General features: G+C 35.9%; 1 protein-coding gene across 1 annotated transcript in view; it reads left to right on the plus strand.

Annotated features, from left to right (window-relative positions):
- Positions 1 to 15,815, plus strand: part of fbxw4 (F-box and WD repeat domain containing 4) — a 38,868-nt gene extending 23,053 nt beyond the window's left edge. Inside the window, exons 7-9 of the mRNA XM_051126472.1 lie at positions 9,638 to 9,778; positions 15,073 to 15,214; positions 15,296 to 15,815. Of these exons, the coding sequence (XP_050982429.1) occupies positions 9,638 to 9,778; positions 15,073 to 15,214; positions 15,296 to 15,430 (418 nt within the window). The 3' untranslated portion in view covers positions 15,431 to 15,815. The remainder of the gene's footprint in view (positions 1 to 9,637; positions 9,779 to 15,072; positions 15,215 to 15,295) is intronic.
- Positions 15,816 to 16,358: the final 543 nt, after the last annotated feature.

The raw sequence follows: 16,358 nt of genomic DNA on the forward strand, positions 1-16,358 counted from the left end.
CCATAAAATTTACTGTTTTCTACTTCCTATCGAATTTACCTTTTGATTTTAAGTTAGGTCTTAATTGTGTTTAAATGCACAGGCCTTCATAGCAACATTCAGTTAAATGTGGTTTGTACATGTATAAAACTCAAAAAAAATGTATGAGTTACTATTTGAAACTGTTAATTTCACACAAAGTGAAAGTAGAACCTTATCGTGGGGATGGAAGCTGCTCCATTATCCCTTCAATTCAGTCTTTTCTCTTTGAGAAGTTCAAAGCTGACTTAAAAATTCCTGTCATGAAAGGCCAGGCTTAAACCTGATACAACCTGACTGGTTTCCGTAATTCCCCAGCTTTACCTGCTGAATTCAGCCTTCTTGCATGTTGTCAGTCTAAGGAAAGTAAAAGAGGAGGTGGTGGGTGGTGGGGGGGACTGTGAGTTCCGGCACCAAATGACAAGGAAATTTGAGACGGGAAAAATTGCGGAGAAGGAGTAGAGGCGATTCCAGACAGATTTCCCTGGGAATCACATGTTCTATAGAACACCGGAACACAAAAGTTGAGCCAAGATTAATGTGACCCACCGATGTGCCTGTGTTTGATCTGTGAGGCGCGGGTAGCCAGTGTCAGCTTGATGGACACGTGGGCTGGCCGGCTATCAGAATGCAGATGCACGCACAGGTAAACACAAGTTAGGCTCACTACAACCCTGTTAAACTAGGAGCCAATTAAGGTTACACAGAGGTGTGACAGTCAGTGAACAGGCAAGGGTCTTTGTTGCTTTGATGTAACACACAGCACTTTTTCCTATATATTTTCAATGTATCGTCAAGGTGAATTTTTTGTCCCTTTTGTTCACCAAAGCTGCATTTAATTTTAAAATGTATTGTAAATTTTCAGCATCATTACTCCAGTCTTCAGTGTCATGTGATCTTTCAGAAGTCATTCTAATATGCTGATTTGTTGCTCAAGAAATAATTATTCTTCTTATTAATACTGAAAACGATTGTGCTGTTTTATATTTTTGTGAAAAAACAGTGTTAAATTCTTTGATTTAATAGAAATCTTTTGAACTATGTTGAACAATTTAATTCATCCTTACTAAATAAAAATATACACTGTTCAAAAATTAAACTGGTCCCAAACTGTAATAATATTTCAAAGTATAACTGTTTTTAAGGTTGTTTTTCTTTGATCAAAATAAAAACAGTTATACTGCGCAGTATTATTAGCCTGAAGCATAGAGATTTCTTTAAAAAAAATATATATATATATATATATATATATATATATATAATTATTAAAAAGCCTTACTGGGATCAGTAAGGTTTTTAATGCTTTGTTTTTTTTTAAAGAGGTTTCTCATGCATTTATTTGTTCGAAAAATACAGAAAACAAATGTAATATTGTGAAATATTATTACAATGTAAAATAATATTTTTCTGTTTTAATATACATTAAAATCTAATATATTACTGTGATCAAAGCTGAATTTTCAGCATAATTACTCCAGTATTTAGTGTCACATGATCCTTCAGAAATCATTCTAATATGCTGATTTATTGTCAGTGTTGGAAACAGTTGTGCTACTTAATATTTACTTTTTTTCAGGATTCTTTGATAAAAAGTTAAAAAGAGCAGCATTTGTTTAAAATAGAAATCTTTTCTAACAATATAACAGTACTTTTTGAAAGTTTGGGGTCAGTACATTTTTATTCTTTCTTTTATTGAAAGAATTATTCTTTTTTTTTATTCAACAAGGATGAGCAAGGATGTGTCAAATTGATAAAAAGTGACATTTTATTGGAAAAACATTCTATTTTGAATAAATATTTTTCTTTTTAACTTTTTTTCATCAAAGAATCCTGAAAAAAGTTCCAGAAGGTTTCAAAACAGGTTCCAAACAATATTTGGCAGCATTGATAATCAAAGCAATGAATCAGCATATTAAAATTATTTCTGGAGGATCATGTGACACTGAAGATTGGAGTAATGGCTAATGAAAATTCAGCTTTGCATCACAGGAATAAATTATACATTTAAAGTATGTTAAAATAAAAAACATTATTTTATATTGTAATAACATTTCACAGTATTACATTTATTCCTGTATTTTTGATCAAATAAATGCAGCCTTGATGAGCATAAGAGACTTCTTTAAGAAACATTACAAGTTTTATTGATCCCAGACTTATGAATGGCAGTGTATGTTGATTGATAATAATATTAGCTTTAGGTAAATACAAATATTATAAAATATTGATATAAAATATTTCATTACGTTTAGTTTTGCTTGCATAAGGAAAGACGTTTCAGTAGATTTTGTGTCAGAAATTATTGGATTAGCTTCATGTGCATTTTAACACTGAGAGCATTACCTGAGTGGTAAGTGTCTCAGGAGCGTTCAGTGACCTGTCCTGGAGTGAGTCGTGTTGTCTTTCCTCCTGTCTTTGTGTAGCTGCACTAGGGTCAGTTGTATCCTGCCATAATGTGTTCCCGTCTAGTAATCAGGTGCACCTTGTGTGAGGAGCACAAAGCCGCCAGTCACAGGGGGCTGAGAAACCAACTGATGAGTGGAGGGGCTGGGGGGTGACAGGGAATGGGGGCTGTGTGTGTATGTGTGTGTGTGTTTCTATGTCTCGCTTTTTAACATTTCCCAGACAGGCCACCAGCATAACCCTTAGACGACCAGCACAAACATGAGAGACATTAGAGCAGTTACATTTACCTCAATCATAGACAACATCAGAACAAACATCCAACCTGTTTGCTACATCAGAGTTGACTGTAGCACTGTAATGTCAGGATTGGTTTTATGTTCAACACAAGTACTTCTGTGCTTGTTAATGTTCACAGTAATAATTTAGGGTACAGCTAGACTATTGTTTCTATGTACAGTAGCGTTAAAGAACTTAAAGTATTTTTTCAATCACATCACCTGTGAGAGAGATTTCTGTGTTCTGTTTTGATGTTTTTGAGCCGGCTACTTTGTGCAACTGGTGAGAGCCGCTGACATTTTCTAACGTGTTTTTGAAAGATCAAGGTGTATTTTTCACAGGGCCTGTTGACTGGATAGTGGAATAATAGTAAGGACGTGTACAGGCCAAGATCACTCAGACCCTCATGTCTCAGAGTACCAGCTGACCGGCTGCTTAAACTAATTACAGCATTATGAGGGAAGGAAAGAAAGGAGTTTGAGTATGAGGGACATGGAGATTTCACTACTGTTAGGCAGCACTTTAGTAGCATGTTGTTTTCTATAATGTCTTTTAAGTCAGGTGCTTGAAAAGATACTTGATAATCATCAGGCTGAAGACAGACAGTCCCCAGACACCAACAAGTATTGCCAAAATGGATGTAAATATTATTGAAGCCCATTTCCACCACTGAATTAAAAAATGAAAATGGCAATTGTGAGTTTTTTCTCGGAATTGCAAGTTTACGTCTCGTACTAGTGAGTTACACAAGTCTGTGCAATTCTGACTTTTTATTGCAATTCTTTTTCTCGCAGTTCTGATTTTTTTTTTTTTTTTCCAAATTGTGAGATATAAAGTCAGCATAGTGAGATAAAAGCTCACACTTTTGTTTGCAATTCTTTTCCTCACAATTTTTGACTTTTTTTCTCAGAATTGTGAAATATAAATTTATAAATGTGAGTTATAAAGTCAGAATAGTGAGACTTATCTTGCAATTCTGACTTTCTCTTGCAATTTATATCTCACAATTCTGACTTTTTTTGTGCAATTTTGACTTTTTTTCTTACAATTCTGAATTTGTCTCGCAATTCTGACTTTTTTCTTGCAGTTCTGACGTTTTTCACAATTCTGAGTTTATATCTCGCAATTTTGATATTTTTTTGTGCAGTTTTGACCTTTTTCTCACAATTCCGAGTTTGTCTCGCAATTCTGACTTTTTTTTCTCAGAATTGTGATATAAACTCAAAATCACAAGTTATAAAGTCAGAATAGTGAGATAAAAACTTGCAGTTCTGACTTTTTTTTTGTAATTTCTGGTTCAATTCTGACGTTTTTTAACAATTCAGAGTTTATATCTCGCAGCTCTGACTTTTTTTTTTCTCAGAATTGTGATATAATTTTTGTAATTTCTGGTTCATATCTTGCAATTTTAACTTTTTTTGCAATTTATATCGCTTAATTCTGACTTTATTTTTTATTTTATTTTTATTTTTTGCAATTCTGGCTTTTTTCTCACAATTCCGAAGTTTATATCTCTCAATTCTGACTTTTTTTTTTTGCAATTCTGACGTTTTTCACAATTCCGAGTTTATATCTCGCAATTTTGACTTTTTTTTGTGCAATTTTGACCTTTCCCTCACAATTCCGAGTTTGTCTCGCAATTCTGACTTTTTTCTCGCAATTCCGAGTTTATATCTTGCAGCTCTGACTTTTTTTTTCTCAGAATTGTGATGTAATTTTTGTAATTTCTGGTTCATATCTTGCAATTTTGGCTTTTTTTGCAATTTATATCTCTTAATTCTGACTTTATTTTTTTTATTATTTTTTTGCAATTCTGACTTTTTTCTCACAATTCCGAGTTTATATCTTGCAATTCTCACTTTTTTTTTCTCAGAATTGTGATGTAATTTTTGTAATTTCTGGTTCATATCTTGCAATTTTGGCTTTTTTTGCAATTTATATCTCTTAATTCTGACTTTATTTTTTTTTTATTTTTTTGCAATTCTGACTTTTTTCTCACAATTCCGAGTTTATATCTTGCAATTCTCACTTTTTTCTCAAAGTTGTGAGATATAAACTCACAATTGTGAGTTAAAGGTAGAAAAGTGAGATAAAAACTTAATTCTGACTTTTTCTTGCAATTCCGACTCTTTTCTCGCAATTCTGAAACTTGCAATTCTGAGAGGAAACAATTCTGACTTAATTTCTAAAAATTGCGAATTTATTTCTTGGAATTGTGAGTTTATATCATGAAGTACTGACTGTATAACTCACAATTGCAAGTTTATATCACGCAATTCTGAGAAAAAAAGTCAGAATTTGAGTTTATATCTCACAATTCTGACGTAATTTCTAAAAATTGCGACTATTTCTCGTAATTGCAACTTTATCAAGCAATACTGTCTTTATAAATTGCAATTGAACTTTATATCATGTAATTCTGAGAAAAAAAGTCAACTTTGTATCATCCAATTTTGAGAAAAAAATTCAGAATTGCAAGATGTAAACTGTGAAAAAGATTTGTGAGATAAAAAGTCACAATTATCTTTTTTTTATTCACTGACGAAAACAGGCTTCCATGGAATATTTCTTTAATGTAAATTTATCAAGTAATATTTGTTTGAAAATATATTTTTTTAACCAGATGTAGTATGCAGAGGGTGTTAAAAAATTAATCTAAGCAGCAATTGTGAGTAAATAAGCCCATTATTTTATCCATTTTTTTAAACATTATGCAAAAGCCAGTTTCATGATTGGTGGGACAAATTAATGTCTCAATATGATGTGGCGAAAGTTTATTTTAGACCTTGAATGTGCATTGTCTGTGCCAATTTTTAATTAAACGTTCATTATAAAGAAACTGGAAACATTTCCAGCTTCATAGAATTTCTAGCTCTGCCCTGGACATGGCAATTATGTCCTTTCTTTAATGTCTTTCTCCTCTTTAAAGTGAAAAAGTCTATGATCAGCCAGAGTCAGGGACACACAAGTGGTGCTTTAAAAGGACCCCTAAGTTTTCATGGGGCTCTCGCCATCAAAGAATCTCACAATTGCCCAGAAATTCTTGACATTTTTCTCTCAAAGAAAAGGGTTAAATGCCTGGATCCTACCAAGAGCTGTGTTATACAAATTGCAATCTCATTGTTTTTAAGAGAACGCGTGTGACATTTAAAAGTCTCCATTGTCCAGTTCCATGGCATTCTTTTTTTTCTTTTCCTTCTTTGCTGGTGGTTATTTCGACTGTGGGCTAAATTGGCTGACATGCAGACGGCGCAATGCGATTTCTGTTTGTTTTAGGCCCTGAAAACCTCAGCAGGCCTCTTTATGTACCTGTCTCGCATCCTTTCAGGGCACTGACTGTTTCCCATAGCTTCCCTGTGCCAGTTTACCCTCTACACTTAACCTTACAAGAGCGTTAGCTCAAAATGACCTTTTCCTGTGGATCTAACACCCAAAGAAATGTCCTCAGCATTGCCCTTTTTCAAAATCCATCAATTCATTAAAGTTCCCTTTCATAAAGTGTGTGTGTGTGTGGCCCAAATGGTCAAACAGAGACGGAGGACTGTTAGGGAGGCCAGCCCCACCATTTTTCTTGATGGCCCTGAGACCATAACTCACGACTAATTACGAACACATGCCATTCTTTATAGTGCAAAATAGGGATTTTAAAACTCCCAAGCAATATCAGAACATAAAAGGGAGGACCTTTATTTGCAACTGTCTTTAGGGCAATCGGAAAGTATGCTAGTTTTTTAACAAATATGAAAATTTAACTGCATTAAGTAGCCAGTGGTCCTTTGGCAAAAAGGCAAGTTTAAAAGCCATTTTTTAAAATTTGCTTTCTTTAAAGACTACAAATATACATTATAAATATATTTGTATAAAACCGCAATTGCAGACGACCATATGTGTGCATGTATGTAATAATTTCCTGAAATTTGTTACATTTTATTTACATTTTTAATTGATTTCATTATAATTTTATATATTCCATATATTTTATATATTCTTTTTTTTTTTCTTTTAATATTTTCTTCCTATCAAATTTGTGTGTGTGTGTGTGTGTATATAGAACATATACAGTTGAGGTCAAAAAAAAATTATTTTACCAAAATTAGAAGGATAATTTAAAATGCATGTTATTTTTTATTTATTACTGACCTGAATAAGACATTTCACATGAATAAGATGTTTACATATAGTCCACAAGAGAAAATAATAATTGAATTTATAAAAATGATCCCGTTCAAAAGTTTACATACACTTAAATCTTAATACTGTGCTGTTACCTGAATGATACACAGGTTTGATTTTTTTTTGGGGGGGTTTAGTGATAGTTGTTGCCCGCTGTTCTTCAGAAAAATCTTTCAGGTAAAAAGATGCATCTCAAAATCATACAGTCATTGTTGTAGGGGGTTAAAATACACAAAAATGCTGAAAAAAACAGAATTTGTAGGAGCAGAATGATTTTTCTGAAAAACAGCAGGCAGTTTAACTGTTCAGGACAAACAAGGGATTCGTGAACAACTATCATTAAAAAAAACAGCTGTGGATCATTCAGGTAACAACACAGTATTTAGATTTAAGTGCATGTAAACTTTTGTAAACTATTATTTTCTCTTTTGGACTATACGTAAACATTTTTATGTGAAATATCTTATTCAGGTTAGTAATATATAAAAAATAACATGCATTTTCTATGATCCTTCTTATTTTGGTAAAATAATTAACATTTTGTAGATTCTGCAAGGTGTATGTAAACTTTTGACCTCAACTGTATTTAAATTATTTGAGAACTATAGATTTTTTAGTCAAATCAGTGCAGAAAAAACTACAAATTCTGTATGGCTATGTGGCTAAGCATTGTAAGTACTGAGTGCTGTTTTTGCTTGAGCTTAAACATATCCAGGGGTCAAAGAGGATTAGGCTGAGGTCATATGCTCTTTGAGGAACGCTTTAAAAGGATGTAGAAAATAAAGCTTTTTCCCTCTAGTTTGTCTGCCTGTATTTGGTGGCTACATTGTTCATGTGATCACTTTAGCAGATTGCAAATATCACAGTTGCCCCTGACATGTCTGTTAGTGACCTCTCAGCTTCCACATGTCTGAACATTAGACGTCTCCTTCGGCAAGAGCTGCGAAAAAAGCCACGATAGGGCCCCACTTATTGTTACGTAATTTCTAGTTTTGCTTGCTTAAAGGAGGAGAAGGAAAACCACCTTTCTCTGGCAGCCGTCGAACGCACATTCGAGAGGGAAATGCTGGCGGACATACTGTATATGTATTACTCCACTGGGACGGTCGCTCTCGTGTCTTAATTAATCTGTCCATTTCACCTTGTGACCTTAATAAAACACGTGCCATCACTCTGCTAAATGACTCCCGTACTCTGAGTTTAAATCGAAGATCAATTTTTCCTTAGCAGCCCTCTAACCTTTTTCACTCAATCAGTAATCACACGACGTTTGGAGAAGGGACAGTCTCGCTACACGTTCCCAAACAGATCAGACGCTGGAAGAACAAGGTTGCCTGCCATGCAGATGCAGTAATTTAAAAGATTATATGGTTATCCTCCATCCTGTAATCTTCACAGGTTCTCTCTAAAATGGGAGAAAAAACATGGGACGCATAAAAAAAAACCTGTGACCTAACAATTTAAGAATCCTGGGTGTTTGCTGTTGTACTTGGAACAGTGCTATTACTGGCTTTAAAATCAGAGCACAGATGTGAGGACGTCTTTTACGATGGTTGTTTTTCTCACTTCGCGCTTCGACATTTGCGGAGAGTCCAAGGCAGATGACGGACGCTCTCTCTCTCTCTCTTTCTCTCCCGACCTGAGTTTACACAATTTCCTAAAGCACTTAAAAAAGGAATATCTGATGCAAATTGTGTGTTTTGCAAACAAATGTTTTGTATCATTTAATTGATTGTCCCCATTGTTCAGCACTGTCATCAGTTCAAGTTGTTGCCAGCGTGTTATTTTAGCAGCAAGGGGTAAATGATGGGTATGCAGATGCCCGAGGGGCTACAAGAGAGTTTGTCTTTAGGCCCACCAGGGTCTTGGCCTTTGGTTCTGCGGGACTATCTCTTAAAGAGCCTGTGTCTAAGAAAGACCCCCCTTGTCTCCCCCAGAGCGAAGGTTGGGGATTACCAGTCTGCCCTCGGTGAACAAGCTCACAGGAGACCTCGAACGTGGGGGGTGGTTGCTATGGCCATTGGGCTCCCCTAAATGGTTGCTAGGGACCAGGTATCAAAGGTCCACAAGTCGCACACAGTCACGGTCATGGAGGGAATTAAATAGCAACAAAGAAATTGTGATTCTACAATAATCTGGCCTCTGCGGCGCGGGTGGGGGCGGAGGGCGCCGCGGACCCGTTGGGTCTGTGATCATAGGAGCGTGGTGCTAGTCCCGACACCCCCCACTTCTACCCTCCATCTCCTTTCTTCCACTCCTCGCGTATCTGGGAACGTACCTTATGGCCAAACTAAGCTGCTTTAGCGGCCCATTCAAACTCAGAAAGGTGTTTACTTTTTATCTCCTCGTCCTAAGACTTAATTTAGCTTTTGTGTGGTCCACGGACATTGGAAACGCACAAGTATAGTGGGATTTAATGGTAATAAGAGATTACGTGAGCAAATGAAGGCGTTTGGTTTGAAATTAGATCTTTATTGACTCCGAGATGTGAAGACTGGGAGATGTTCCAATCTCGACAAGTAAACACGACCCTGTTTTATGAGCCTGCCAGTCACTGAATCGCTTTGATAAAACTGATACTCAGACGATGAGACGCAGATGACCTCACTTGTCCACTCGCTCTCTGGAATGACTGGCCTCCAGCAAGTTTACGTAATTCCCTCTCGGCTGCTTTTTAAGTCGCAGTCTGTGTTTTTATTAATGTGCTCAATGAGGTTTGACAAGGTATAATCTACAAGCTTCTTCTCTTATCTCTTTCTCCCAGGTGTCACCTGGTGTCGTGTCTCGGAACGGAGTTCCGCCGTGGCGCAGGTGTGTTGGACATCGCCTACGAGTCTCCCTTCCAGCTCCTCACCTGTGGATATGACACCTTCATCCGCTATTGGGATTTGCGCGTCTGCTCCAGGTACTGGCCAGTTCTGGGAACCTCCAGCACCGTTACGATTTGAGTTTAATTAGGCTTAGTTCTTACATTGACCTGTGCTGTCAGCAGATTTGGCCTTGTCTACTGAGACTAATAAAGTTAGCCGGTCTCGGAGAGCCTGTGAGGAAGATTAGTGTTCTCTGTTAATCTAATAAGCCCTCCTGTGCATAGAGTACCGTTTAGATAAAAAAGAAGCCAGACTTGAGCCTCCTCTTGGGTCTGTGGACACAATTGTTCCTCTGAGAGATTGAAAAGGACCCCCTCGTCGAGAGAGACTCTTGCGCCGGGACTCTCACCCACCCAAGTCCACGCCGGTCGGTGGCCATATTGATGTGGCGCGGCGCGTCTCCAGGACGACGGGGCGGGTGCTGGGGATCAGCAAGCCGCTTGTGGGGTGGACTGGGGCTCTATGTAGGGCTTTGGGGAGGGGGGATCCTTACAATCGCGTATGGGCAGTCAAGTAACACAAATCAGAGGTGATTGAAAGAGGGCCCTGGAGAGTTTGGGGAGGGGCAAATGTCCCCTCTTAAGATATCAATAATTCACAGTAAGACCAGTCAGGACTCAATATGTGGTACGTCTTGATTCAAAGCTGTTAGTCATCCGAAAGTCGTCATCGTCTATAAAAAGAGGGTACTTTAATTCACTTGTAGAGTAAACTGGACATGATAGGTAAGTGTGTGAAACTAATTTTTAGATTAATTGTGAATAATTGAGGAGGGTGTGTGCCCATCTCTTCAGTTGAATTTGATGTCAATAGTCATAGTGTTGCAAATACAAGAGGTTAAACATGGGAGACGAGAGATGTTTACACATTTTTACTCAGTTACTGAAACAGATTGCAGTTACATTTATGTTGTAATTAAATAACATAATTCTGTTACATGTAACTAGTTACTTCCCAACACTGATTATATATTATAAGCATAACTTCAGTTATAATTTGATTACTATAGCTGCACGCAGCAATTACTTTGGTTTAAGTGCTTTAAGGCATGTAAGCACATCTGAAAAAGGCATTATTTAGCAAGACTGTAACCACTTAAAGCAATGATTTAAAACATTTGTGGCAAATCCAGGTCATTTACCATAGAAATATTGTTTTTTTTAAATTGTTATGACTGTTATAGCGCAAGCTGTGGCCCATTCTCCTTAAAACTTTGCATGCTTGTTTAGAATCACCTGCCGCATGTGCTCAGTCGGTTTCGTGAAGTTTTGAGTTTTCCTTTATGCTTTATAGGATTTGGGGTAAATTTGGAAAGGCCCCTTTTCTAAATTACCCTGTTACAGCTTCCCAAAGAGTAAATTTCAAAAAAAAAATTAATAATTATTGGCCTAGAAAGTCCAGAGAATTGCACTGCGGTGTTTTTTTCCAGATTAAACAAAAAACCTAGCACTAGTTCGGAAAAGTAGCTTTTTTTTTACATCATCTCAATCATTTAACAAACAATTTGATTGACAGCAGTGATTCCAACTGTCGTATGATAGGAACATCGTGCACATGTGTGAAAAACCGTGTGATGTACAATCGTTTACGAAAAATACGATTTCACCCTCCAGTGCATGATTTCTTTCAAATTTCACTCAGACCTTTGGGGCCATGAGTCAAACAGGCCCACAGAGTTTCATTCCGATCAACCTCCGTTAACCTTGTCTTACAGGTGCTCAAAATTTGTCGGGTCCATGGTGGCCTTGTTTTTTGATATATGCAAATGTCCTTGTAGACACTTGTGGCATTTTGGACTAAGGCCGCACACACCAATTTTCATGTTGATAGTACAAATGGCTACGCAATTATAGCCATATTTATGTTTTTTTCCCTGTTATAGCAGCAGCAAGTGGCCAAGCTCTGTGTTTTTTTTCTTCTATGACCTCAGATTAAGCTCTTACATTAGTGTTATGAGTTTGGCGGAGATACCTAATTCCGTTCAGGAGTTATAGGCATTTTACTAAAAGTGGCCCTGCCCCCTTCAAACATTTTGGCGTCCCATTGTGACGGTGAGTCGAAAGTTAAACGTTTTTTTTGATAATTATTAATATTCACTCTCCAGATAATCTTTCTGCACTGGTTTGGTTCCGATCGGGCGAAAAACCTAGGACTACTTCGCAAATGTTGGTTTTTCAAAAAATGCAAAATACCTGAAAATTTCGCCAGGCTCACGATTAAACCTGAGGCATGCGTTTTGTCCAGTGTGAGCCAAGGATTCCAACAACATAAGACACTTAAAGCTGCGACTGACGTTTTAGGAATTATAAGCGATTTCGTACTTTTGATCACTATAGCGCCCCCGTCAGGCTGATTGGGGCGAGCCTTGGTCACGCTGTAGGCGGTGTGAGTACTACCATTCCTCCAGTTTTAAGTTTCTACGACGAGTTTTAAGTAGAGATTACTGATCAGTGACCATCCTAACAATTACAATAAGGTTTCAGCACTACGCGCTTGAACCCCTGATTAACACGACAAGAAAATGAACAGGAGTCTTAATGTTATGGAAATAAAGAGATACAAAATAATTATATAAACAATATATAAAGAGTTTAAGTATATTTTCCTATTGTCATACTAATTTCTTTACTTTTATCAAACATGATGGAATGTTTTTGAACAAAACAAAACAGGTAACACCATAAAATATCACAAATATAATACCTGATGCTAGTGCTGTTTTATTTTTAAGTAATAAATATTTTTAATTTCTGGGTACTGTATAAAACATTCAAACAGTTGTACCATTAGAGATGCAACTGCTTGTCACTGGGGTAGTTCCCTGAAAAGGACATCCCTGTATCTTATTTATCTCTACGTAAAGGTGCATATTGCTATTTTAAGGTACTAAGATGCACCTTTTAGACGTAGATAAGGTACAAAGATGTCCCTTTAATGGTCTTCTCCAAGTGAAGGCTGTGGTTCCTCTAAAGGTACATTTTTGGACTTTAATTTTCTGACAGTGTTTTAAACTGTATTGTGAATTGATGGTTGTATGATGAAGTTTCACTGTGTAAGAGGAATGGCCCAGCCCACGTTTAAGCTTTTTGTTCCTCTGTGTGAGTGCATGTGTGTACACATGTGCAGCACAGCAAGATGCAATCCAGACATCTCCCGCACGCTCCTGCTGCCCTGCTGTCTGCCACACCGCCCAGCCACACTCCCTCTCCATGATTTATTCAGCACACCATTAATGGAGAATTGATCTCTATTGGCTCAGCACACGCGCAGACACTTGCCCTGTCCTTCCCTCTTTTTTTTCTCGACCTGCTCTAAAACAAGAAAGCCCCTTTCCGTAAACAAGGGATGAGGTTTCACCCTTGTGGCCTGCCAGCGCAAATAAGACACTCGCCCTTAAGCCGCGCAGGGAGAGCTAGCCATGGTGGCTTTGGCCCTCTGCTTTAGGACCGGTCTAATATAGCGTGACAATGGCTGGAGCTGTGGTGTAACTACAAACTTCAGTTCTTCCGAATGTGTCCAAATATGCATAGCTGTACATTATATGTCCATTTCATTTGGAAACTTGATTCACTGATTTTTATTTTTGTGTTATGTCCTTTATGATAATCCTAGCTATAATGATAAGGGAACATGAATAACCCATTGTTCTTTAAAAGGACAGTTCATCCAAAATGAACATTTTGACAAGATTTACTTACCCTTATGTCATTCCAAACCACTATGACTTTCATTCTTACAGGCTTGTTATAGTTAACTAAAACCATTAAAAATTATTGGTAACACTTTACTTGAAGCCTTTATGTGTAATGCATTATAAAAGTAGTTTTACTGCATTCAATTATGCATTGTAATAATGTATTGTATGATTTGACGAATAATTGTAACCACAGTTCTAATGCAATTATGTATTGTTACACCTTTTGAAAGTGTAATGCATTAAAACAACACGTGACAAACAAACCTTCAAATATTATAATGCATTTTAACTTTGGTTACAACTATTTATAAAAAGATGTAACTTACATTATGAAAACTTTTATAATGCATTATACATTAAGGCTTAAATGGCTTTAAAGTAAAGTGTTGCCAAATTATTTTTTGTTACTTGAAATTAAATAAATATTAACTGAAATAAACAAAATGTAAATAAATAAACAAACAAACTTAAACGTATGCAAAGCAAAATTTCTTATATTCATTTAGGTTAACTTGATGTACTAAAACAGCTCAAAGTAAAACTGAAATAAAAATGAATAGGCATTTTAAAAAAAATCTAACAAAAAACACATATGAAGAGTTTATTTACAAAAACAGATAACTCAAAAATCATGTTTTTCATTGTGCATCTAATTAATCTCAAACTGCAGTTGGGTAAAAATAATCAAAAAATAATACTAACACAATAAAAGAACAATAAAGACATGATAACATTAAAAAACATCATTTTTGAACATTTTAAATATTGTGTATTTTGTATTTGTATTTTTTTAACTAATAAAATTGACAAAAATAAAATTACTTTAACAAAATTACTTTACATTTTCCTTAGTTTTATTTAAAACTTATTATTAAATAATTATGTAATTATTAAAAAAAATTAAATAATTCTAAAAAAAGATTATGTATATATTATTAACTGATATGAACTATATTAAATAATAAAATTGACAAAAACACAATTACTAGAAAAATTCAAAATATTATCATCGGCTATATTAAGCAATATTAAGCATTTTTATGGTTATTGGTGTAGGTCATTTTTATAACCTATTTGCCGATTAAAATAATTGAAAAGCATTTTTCTTAATTTTGTCATTAATGTTAATTTTTACACTAGTCATATATATCAGTTCAAAATACCAGTTAGCAGTCTACTTAATATATTAAAAGAAAATTATATTTTTATATTTATTTTTATTTCAGTTTTACTTTGAGTTGTTTTAGTACATCAGGTTAACCTAAATGAATATAAGAAATTTATTACAATTATAAATATATTACAATTATTATTTATATATATATATATATATACATATATATATATATATATATATATATATATATATATATATATAATTTATCATTTGATCATTTAAATAAAGTTTTTGTCAGAGCCCTTGTTTTTCTTAATTTTGACATTTAATTTAAATTTTTACACCAGATATATATAACGGTTCAAAATATCGGTTATCGGCCTACTTGACCCGTGATAATCTGTATCGGAATCATTGGCCCTGAAAAACATATCGGTCTTAAATCACATGTGCACTTCTATTTAATCATTTGGCCAACTTAAAGACATTATTGATTGAATTTCCCTTTTCAACAGGAAGTGTGTGATGGAGTGGGAGGAGCCTCATGACAGCGCCCTTTACTGTATAAAGACAGACAAGAATCACATGATTGCCAGCGGCTCATCATACTATGGAGTAGTCCGCCTTTGGGACAAACGGCAAACCCGCTGTTTACAGGTAACTGTGAGCATGTTTCAGCACCTTTTCATTTGGTATTTTATTATAGCAATACTCATCTTTGCAATAATCGGTTGACAGATGTTCCAGCTGGCACCCACCACCAGCAGCCCAGTGTACAGCCTGTGCTTCAACACCACTCACCTGTACGCCGCCCTGGCCTCTGTCCTCTACTCCCTTGACTTCAGAACTGCAACGTCCCAGTCCCGGAAATAACCACCCATTGATGTTGCTTAAGACTTTCAGGCTCGTTCTTCATCTCCTCCAAACCCTTAGTGATGGTCTAAAAACCTTAAATGGGGAAGTAACCATCTTGCCTTTGGATAATCAGTGCAGCTAATCATACAGTTATAGCCTAGTGGATATTTCCACAGGCTCCTGAGAGCAAGCAGGGTTCACGACCTTTTGTGGCCCGAGTCTTAACGGACTTAACACATTGCCAGCGACCTCTGAGATGTCTAAAACAAACACCGCTCAGAGCTGCCAACATCCACTGACTGGATGTATGCTAAACCACAGCACATATGATAATAGATATATTGTAACTCAAAGTATATTTTTCCAACAATGAGCCAATTAAATGTGTTTTGTTTTCTTTGTACGTTGTCTTTTTTGTTTTCAGTTAGCCAAGCACTGAATTCCTTGGTTGGTTGTTTATATTGATTCCATGACACCTCAGTAATGCCTCGCTCACATGTACTGCATTTTATCACATGTACTTGATCGCTAATACGTGTTCCTGTTGCTAGATGCCCTAATATTACCATAAGTGGCCATAGCTTTAGAAAATCTCCTCATAAATAGGATGTCTTTCTGTTTTGACAAGAAATCAGTTTCCTTACTGCTAAAAATCAACATCCTGGACGGGAAAGTGTTTGTATATAAATTGCATTCATAATGCGTCATCATTATCACTCTTGACATTTTTTGACATACTTTTCCATGCATCATTTTTTACCATGATTAAATGCTTACCGTACCACTTCATCTTTCTGACATCTCACTACAGTATTTCACAAGAGACAGATCACATGTGCGCCAATGTCTTGACAACTATTGGTAGTCACTGGATTGCTTATTTACATTTGGTGCATAAACTTGTCAAATCACAGCACTGTCATTGAAAATAAGACACTTCTATGTG

The sequence above is a fragment of the Labeo rohita genome, chromosome 13, assembly GCF_022985175.1.
Source record: "Labeo rohita strain BAU-BD-2019 chromosome 13, IGBB_LRoh.1.0, whole genome shotgun sequence".
NCBI lineage: Eukaryota > Metazoa > Chordata > Actinopteri > Cypriniformes > Cyprinidae > Labeo > Labeo rohita.